The sequence below is a fragment of the Haliotis rubra genome, unplaced genomic scaffold, assembly GCF_003918875.1.
Source record: "Haliotis rubra isolate DU_JTF1 unplaced genomic scaffold, ASM391887v1 Scf174, whole genome shotgun sequence".
In the NCBI taxonomy this organism is placed as follows: Eukaryota; Metazoa; Mollusca; class Gastropoda; order Lepetellida; family Haliotidae; genus Haliotis; species Haliotis rubra.
This window is the reverse complement of record NW_025765714.1, coordinates 306,122-313,829: the sequence shown is the minus strand read 5'-3', so window position 1 is coordinate 313,829 and position 7,708 is coordinate 306,122. Positions and strand designations below refer to the sequence as shown.

Below are 7,708 nucleotides of genomic sequence, written 5' to 3'. Positions count from 1 at the left end.
GTCTTCAAACTCTGATAGGATAGTTCCCACATGCAGCTTTCCATCATCAGCCTGTGAACACATATTAGTAGCTAACAACTGGTAGATTGTCAGTGTGATTTTCCGTATTTTCCGACCTTGACCCTTGATATTACAGTGACCTTCAACTGATGACCATCAAAATGACCTCTAAAATGTTACAGTATAAAATTCAAGTATACGGATCTTGACATAGTATTTGTTTGATGCATGTTATGTGATCTGGTTCCTTTTATTTCAGTGCGTGATGTTGCTAAACGTGATTTCCGTGTGCCTGCTATTACTGGTGACTTTAACATCTGTGATTGACGAAGGTCTTGCAGCTGATGAGGGCACGGTTCAACAACCGGTTGTATATATTGACGTTGAAATCGCTAGGAAACCATTAACTGAAGGTTAGCGTTTTATTAGTCAGATTCAGGGCAACATTTAAGCTATTTGTTACAGTGCATTACAGTAAATCTTATTCCAGCCATAACTGGGCAGGATTTAAATACTCCAGACTGGGAAACCGAGATCAGTGGTTGATAGTATTAGCAACTTCTCAAGCAGCCGTTTTGTAAGAACATACATTCAGCCAAGTGTTCATTCTGACCAAGACAAGCATGGGTTATGCAGTGCAGTTGAATCCCGGAATCTCCTGGAAGTGAGTGGGTTTATTTCTACGCCGCACTCAGCAATATTCCAGCTATATGGCGGCGGTCTGTAAATAATCGAATATGGACCAGATAATCCAATGATCAGCAACATGAGCATTGATCTACGCAACTGCGATACGATGACATGTGTCAACCAAGTCAGCGAGCCTGACCATCCGATCCCGTTAGTCGCCTCTTACGATAAGCATGGGTTACAGAAGGCCAATTCTAACCCGAATATTCACAGGTCCTCCAGGAAGTACATGTATGAACAAAACATCCATGCATCAAGTTCAGTCTGTAAAATTGCATTGGGCCCATGTTCTAAATGACAGACAAATGTTTATGATGTATGTTACGGCGCAGCAGAATTGATTTCATTGAAGGAGATTGAAAGCGGGCGCACCTTTCTTATATAGACATATACACGTACGATTGTGTTTAGGTTTCTTTGTCAGATGTATAATCTTTTTGAACACGAAAATATAGTTTAAATGAAGTTCTTCATAAAGGCAGATAAAAATCGGAGCAGTCCTTGTAAATATGATTAGACAAGAAGTTGGTGATCAACCTTATCACAGGATCACACATTCTGTCTCAGTTTGGACATGGACAAAAGACGAATACCAGATAACATCCGCAATCATAATATGCAATGGGTCCCCACTCTTGAAAGCACAACCACAGCCGCCTGTTGACACTCTGCATAGATTGAAATGTCTGCGAATGTCTTTAGTGCATATGAATGGGATAAACCACAGCTAGCTTTCAGGAGTGCTTTTTGTGTAGCTTTTCCCCCTGAACAGTTTGAAAACCCCGTGACAGATGCATTTCGGAGGGACAAGCTTTTGACCGAAAGTGTACCCGTGTTATGTTAAAATCGCGTGTGCTAACAAAGATAGCAACCTTTTCAAAATCATTATGAAAATGTTAACTTACATTATGGTTTGTACTTTTTCATGTAGATGAATTTAGATGAGTATTGCTCAGTGAGATCCATCATATGGGAAGGACCATTCTCTTTCTCATGATCTTTTGCAATGGCTTTTTTCCTGAAATAGCATTGTTACCTACACGTTTTTGCGATTTGACATGTTACGCCTGTAGGACGACAGCGGGTGATTATATTTGTGAGGTCTGTTGTGGAATTGTCTGTATTGGATCCTAAGTAATGGGAATGAAAAAATAACACATACCAACTTGTTACCAGTTTTTTCTTGCCTTCATATGTTACAGAATGGTCAGAGGAGATGTGTGCAGGGGCGTTAGACATAAATGGCTGTACAGACACGACAGAAAAAGAAAGGATTCAGAAAATATCAAATAAAGCTTGGAAACAAAAATTAAAAGCAAAGTGGAAGGCAAGAAAGACAAAGTGGCAGCAGAGGATTCTGAAACTCAGAAAAATGTTTAGGGACAGGCAATTGCAGAACAAGAGGCCAAAGAAAACTAAGGATCTGGTAAAAGAGAAAAGAAAAGAAACAACCTGGGCTTGGAAGATGTTGCAAGCAATCCTGAAAGGAAAGACATCAATCGGGCAAGTAAAGGAGAGCATAGGTAAGCAAAAATTGAGGCAGATGAAGTCAAAAAAGGGAAAAGGGAAAAGGTGGGCATGGAGGAAGTTGCTGGCACTTCTGGAAGGACGGAAAACAATAGCACAGGTTAGGGAGACCATCAAAAAGCAAAAGTTAAAGAAGTTGCAGTCGAAAGATGGTGAGGAAGTTAATGAAGAAAAAACAGTGGAAGAAGCAAATCATCTGGAAAAATTGGAGGAAGAGGAATGTAGGGGTGTTGCAGATAGTCAGGCCTGTAAGAAGGTAATGGAAAAGATAAACGATGGGAAAAAGACAACGTGGGCATGGAAGATGTTACAAGCAATCCTGAAAGGAACAAAATCAATAGTGCAAGTAAAGGAGACTATAGGTAAGCAAAAGTTGAGGCAGATGAAGTCGGAAAAGAGAAAAGGGAAAAGGTGGGCGTGGAGGATGTTGCTGGCACTTCTGGAAGGACGGAAAACAATAGCACAGGTTAGGGAGGCCATTATAAAGCAAAAATTAAAGAAGTTGCAGTCGGAGGATGGCGAGGAAGTTAATGAAGAAAAGACAGTGGAAGAAGCAGATCATCTGGAAAAATTGGAAAAAGAGGAATGCAAGGGTGTTTCAGATAATGAGGGCTGTAAAAAGAAGATGGAAAAAATAAACGATGGGAAAAAGACAACCTGGGCATGGAAAATGTTGCAAGCAATCCTGAACGGAAAGAAAACAATAGTGCAAGTAAAAAAGACCATAGGCAAGCAAAAGTTGAGACAGATGAAGTCAGAAAAGGGAAGAAGGAAAAGGTGGGCATGGAGGATGTTGCTGGCACTTCTGGAAGGAACCAAAACAATATCACAGGTTAGGGATATCATTAAAAAGCAAAAGTTAAAGAAGTTGCAGTCGCAGAATGGTGAGGAAGTTAATGAAGAAAAAACAGTGGAAGAAGCAGATCATTTGGAGAAATTGGAAAAAGAAGTGTGCAAGGGTGTTTCAGATACTAAAGCATGTGAAAAGGAGATGGGAAAAATAAATGATGGGAAAAAGACAACGTGGGCATGGAAGATGTTGCAAGCAATCCTGAAAGGAAGGAAATCAATAGCACAAGTTAAAGAGACCATTGGTAAGCAAAAGTTGAGGAGGATGAAGTCACAAAAGGGAAGAAAGAAAAGGTGGGCGTGGAAGATGTTGCTGGCACTCCTGGAAGGAAGCAAAACAATAGGACAGGTTAGGGAGAAGTTAGGACAGCAAAAATTAAAAAAGTTGCAGTCGCAGAATAGTGGGGAAGTTAATGAAGAAAAGACAGTGGAAGAAGCAGATCATTTGGAGAAATTGGAAGAAGAGGAATGCAAGGGTGTTGCAGATAGTGAGGGCTGTAAGAAGGAAATGGAAAAGATAAATGATGGGGAAAAGACAACCTGGGCTTGGAAGATGTTGCAAGCAATCCTGAAAGGAACAAAATCAATAGCACAAATAAAGAAGACCATAGGTAAGCAAAAGTTGAGGCAGATGAAGTCAGAAAAGAGAAAAGGGAAAAGATGGGCGCGGAGGATGTTGCTGGCACTTCTGGAAGGACGGAAAACAGTATCACAGGTTAGGGAGACCATTAAAAAGCAAAAGTTGAAGAAGTTGCAGTCGAAGGATGGTGAGGAAGTTAATGAAGAAAGGACAGTGGAAGAAGCAGATCATTTGGAAAAATTGGAAAAAGAGGAATGCAAGGGTGTTGCAGATAGTGAGGCCTGCAAGATGAAGATGGAAAAGATAAACGATGGGAAAAAGACAACCTGGGCATGGAAAATGTTGCAAGCAATCCTGAAAGGAACGAAAACAATAGTGCAAGTGAAAAAGACCATAGGTAAACAAAAGTTGAGACAGATGAAGTCAGAAAAGAGAGAAGGGAAGAAGTGGGACTGGAGGTTGTTGTTTGCACTCCTTGAAGGAACCAAAACAATACCAGAGGTCAGAGAGGCCATCAAAAAGCAAAAGGTTATAGAAGAAAAGGTAGCAGAAGAAGCAGAACTTCTGGCGAAGTTGGAAGAAGAAGAGTGCAAAGGTGTTGCAGATAGTGGGGCCTGTAAGAAGAAGATGGAGAAAATAAATGGTGGGAAAAAGACAACATGGGCATGGAAGATGTTGCAAACGATCCTGAAAGGAACGAAATCAATAGCACAAGTAAAGGAGACAATAGGTAAACAAAAGTTGAGGCAGATGAAGTCAGAAAAGAGAAAAGGGACACATTGGGCATGGAGGATGTTGCTGGCACTCCTGGAAGGACTGAAAACAGAATCACAGGTTAGAGAGGCTATTGAAAAGCAAAAGTTAAAGAAGTTGCAGTCGCAGAATGGTGAGGAAGTTAATGAAGAAAGGACAGTGGAAGAAGCAGATCATTTGGAGAAATTGGAAGAAGAGGAATGCAAGGGTGTTGCGGACAGTGAGGCTTGTAAGAAGAAGATGGAGGAAATAAATGATGGGAAAAAGACAACGTGGGCATGGAAAATGTTGCAAGCAATCCTGAAAGGAACGAAATCAATAGCACAAGTAAAGAAGACCATAGGTAAGCAAAAGTTGAGGCAGATGAAGTCAGAAAAGGGAAAAGGGAAAAGATGGGCGTGGAGGATGTTGCTGGCACTCCTGGAAGGAAGCAAAACAATAGCACAGGTTAGGGAGACCGTTAAAAAGCAAAAGTCAAAGAAGTTGCAGTCGAAGGATGGTGAGGAAGTTAATGAAGAAAAAACAGTGGAAGAAGCAGATCATTTGGAGAAATTGGAAGAAGAGGAATGCAAGGGTGTTGCGGACAGTGAGGCTTGTAAGAAGGAGATGGAGGAAATAAATGATGGGAAAAAGACAACGTGGGCATGGAAGATGTTGCAAGCAATCCTGAAAGGAACAAAATCAATAGCACAAGTAAAGGAGACCATAGGTAAGCAAAAGTTGAGGCAGATGAAGTCAGAAAAGAGAAAAGGGAAAAGATGGGCATGGCGGATGTTGCTGGCACTTCTGGAAGGACGGAAAACAATATCACAGGTTAGGGAGACTGTTAAAAAGCAAAAGTTAAAGAAGTTGCAGTCGGAGGATGGTGAGGAAGTTAATGAAGAAAAAACAGTGGAAGAAGCAGATCATTTGGAGAAATTGGAAGAAGAGGAATGCAAGGGTGTTGCAGACAGTGAGGCTTGTAAGAAGGAGATGGAGGAAATAAATGATGGGAAAAAGACAACGTGGGCATGGAAGATGTTGTTAGCAATTCTGAAAGGAACGAAAACAATAGTGCAAGTAAAGGAGACCATAGGCAAGCAAAAGTTGAGGCAGATGAAGTCAGAAAAGGGAAAAGGGAAAAGGTGGGCGTGGAGGATGTTGCTGGCACTCCTGGAAGGAAGCAAAACAGTATCACAGGTTCGGGAGAAGTTAGGAGATGAAAGGTTTAAAAAGTTGCTGTCACAGAATGGTGAGAAAGTCAGCGTAGAAAAGAAAGTGGAAGAAGCAGTTCATTTGGAGAAATTGGAAGAAGAGGAATGCAAGGGTGTTGCGGATAGTGAGGGCTGTAAGAAGGAAATGGAAAAGATAAATGATGGGGTAAAGACAACCTGGGCTTGGAAGATGTTGCAAACAATTCTGAAAGGAAAGAAAACAATAACGCAAGTAAAAAAGACCATAGGTAAGAAAAAGTTGAGGCAGATGAATTCAGAGAAGGGGAGAAGGAAACGGTGGTCGTGGAGGATGTTACTGGCACTACTGGATGGAACTAAAACAATATCTCAAGTCAAGAATTTGAAGGTGTCGTCTGAGGCTGGGGCGGAAATTGCAGAAGAATGCAAGGGGTCATCAAACGTTGACGCATGTGTGAAGAAAAGTAAGAAAGCTAAAGATAGCCGCAAGACAAGGCCCTCCTCGGGATTGAACTTTCTCCAAAGATTCGTGAACACACTCCGAGGAAACAGAAAGAATTCTGGCCAAGGAAACAGAAAGAATTTTGCTCAAGGAAAGAGAAAGAATTCTGCTGAAGGAAACAGAAAGAATTCTGTCCAAGGAAACAGAAAGAATTCTGCTTCAGGAAACAGAAAGAATTCTGCTTCAGGAAACATAAAGAATTCTGTCCAAGGAAACAGAAAGAATTCTACACAAGGAAACAGAAAGAATTCTGACCAAGGAAACAGAAAGAATTCTACACAAGGAAACAGGAGGAATTCTGCTGAAGGAAAGAGAAAGAATTCTGCTGAAGGAAAGAGAAAGAATTCTGCTTCAGGAAACAGAAAGAATTCTGTCCAACGAAACAGAAAGAATTCTGCTCAAAGAAACAGAAAGAATTCTGCTTCAAGAAACAGAAAGAATTCTGGTCAAGGAAACAGAAAGAATTCTACACAAGGAAACAGGAAGAATTCTGCTGAAGGAAAGAGAAAGAATTCTACTGAAGGAAACAGAAAGAATTCTGCTGAAGGAAGGAGAAAAATTCTGCTGAAGGAAACAGAAAGAATTCTGTCCAACGAAACAGAAAGAATTCTGCTCAAGGAAACAGGAAGAATTCTGCTGAAGGAAAGAGAAAGAATTCTGCTGAAGGAAAGAGAAAGAATTCTACTGAAGGAAACAGAAAGAATTCTGCTGAAGGAAGGAGACAAAATTCTGCTTCAGGAAACAGAAAGAATTCTGTCCAACGAAACAGAAAGAATTCTGCTCAAAGAAACAGAAAGAATTCTGCTTCAGGAAACAGAAAGAATTCTGCTCAAGGAAACAGAAAGAATTCTGCTGAAGGAAAGAGAAAGAATTCTACTGAAGGAAACAGAAAGAATTCTGCTGAAGGAAGGAGAAAAAATTCTGCTTCAGGAAACAGAAAGAATTCTGTCCAACGAAACAGAAAGAATTCTGCTCAAGGAAACAGAAAGAATTCTGCTTCAGGAAACAGAAAGAATTCTACACAAGGAAACAGGAAGAATTCTGCTGAAGGAAAGAGAAAGAATTCTACTGAAGGAAACAGAAAGAATTCTGCTGAAGGAAGGAGAAAAAATTCTGCTGAAGGAAACAGAAAGAATTCTGTCCAACGAAACAGAAAGAATTCTGCTCAAGGAAACAGAAAGAATTCTGCTTCAGGAAACAGAAAGAATTCTGCTCAAGGAAACAGAAAGAATTCTACTGAAGGAAACAGAAAGAATTCTGTCCAAGGAAACAGAAAGAATTCTGCTTCAGGAAACAGAAAGAATTCTGCCCAAGGAAACAGTAAGAATTTTGCTCAAGGAAACAGAAAGAATTCTGCCCAAGGAAAGAGAAAGAATTCTGCCCAAGGAAACAGTAAGAATTTTGCTCAAGGAAACAGAAAGAATTCTGCCCAAGGAAAGAGAAAGAATTCTGCCCAAGGAAACAGAAAGAATTCTGCTCGAGGAAACAGAAAGAATTCTGCTCGAGGAAAGGGAAAAAACTAGACAGAGAACATTCCATGGGGCATAAAATGAACTTTACACTGAGTAGAAGATAAAAAGGATAAACGTGAATGCTGCTAAATTGTGTTTGGAATGAATAAATAGAAAAGAAATG

At 40.4% G+C, this 7,708-nt stretch overlaps 1 protein-coding gene and 1 long non-coding RNA gene across 2 annotated transcripts; both read left to right on the top strand.

Annotated features, from left to right (window-relative positions):
* Positions 1-265: 265 nt before the first annotated feature.
* On the top strand, positions 266-2,122 carry LOC124272885. The gene is made up of 2 exons (XR_006897465.1): positions 266-413; positions 1,893-2,122. It is a non-coding gene; the product is annotated as an uncharacterized LOC124272885 (long non-coding RNA).
* A 26-nt stretch (positions 2,123-2,148) lies between these two features.
* LOC124272884 lies at positions 2,149-7,708 on the top strand. The gene is made up of 3 exons (XM_046708107.1): positions 2,149-6,548; positions 6,812-6,931; positions 7,004-7,708. The coding sequence occupies exons 1-3, from the start codon at positions 2,156-2,158 to the stop codon at positions 7,594-7,596; spliced, it is 5,106 nt and encodes a 1,701-aa protein (XP_046564063.1). The 5' UTR covers positions 2,149-2,155; the 3' UTR covers positions 7,597-7,708.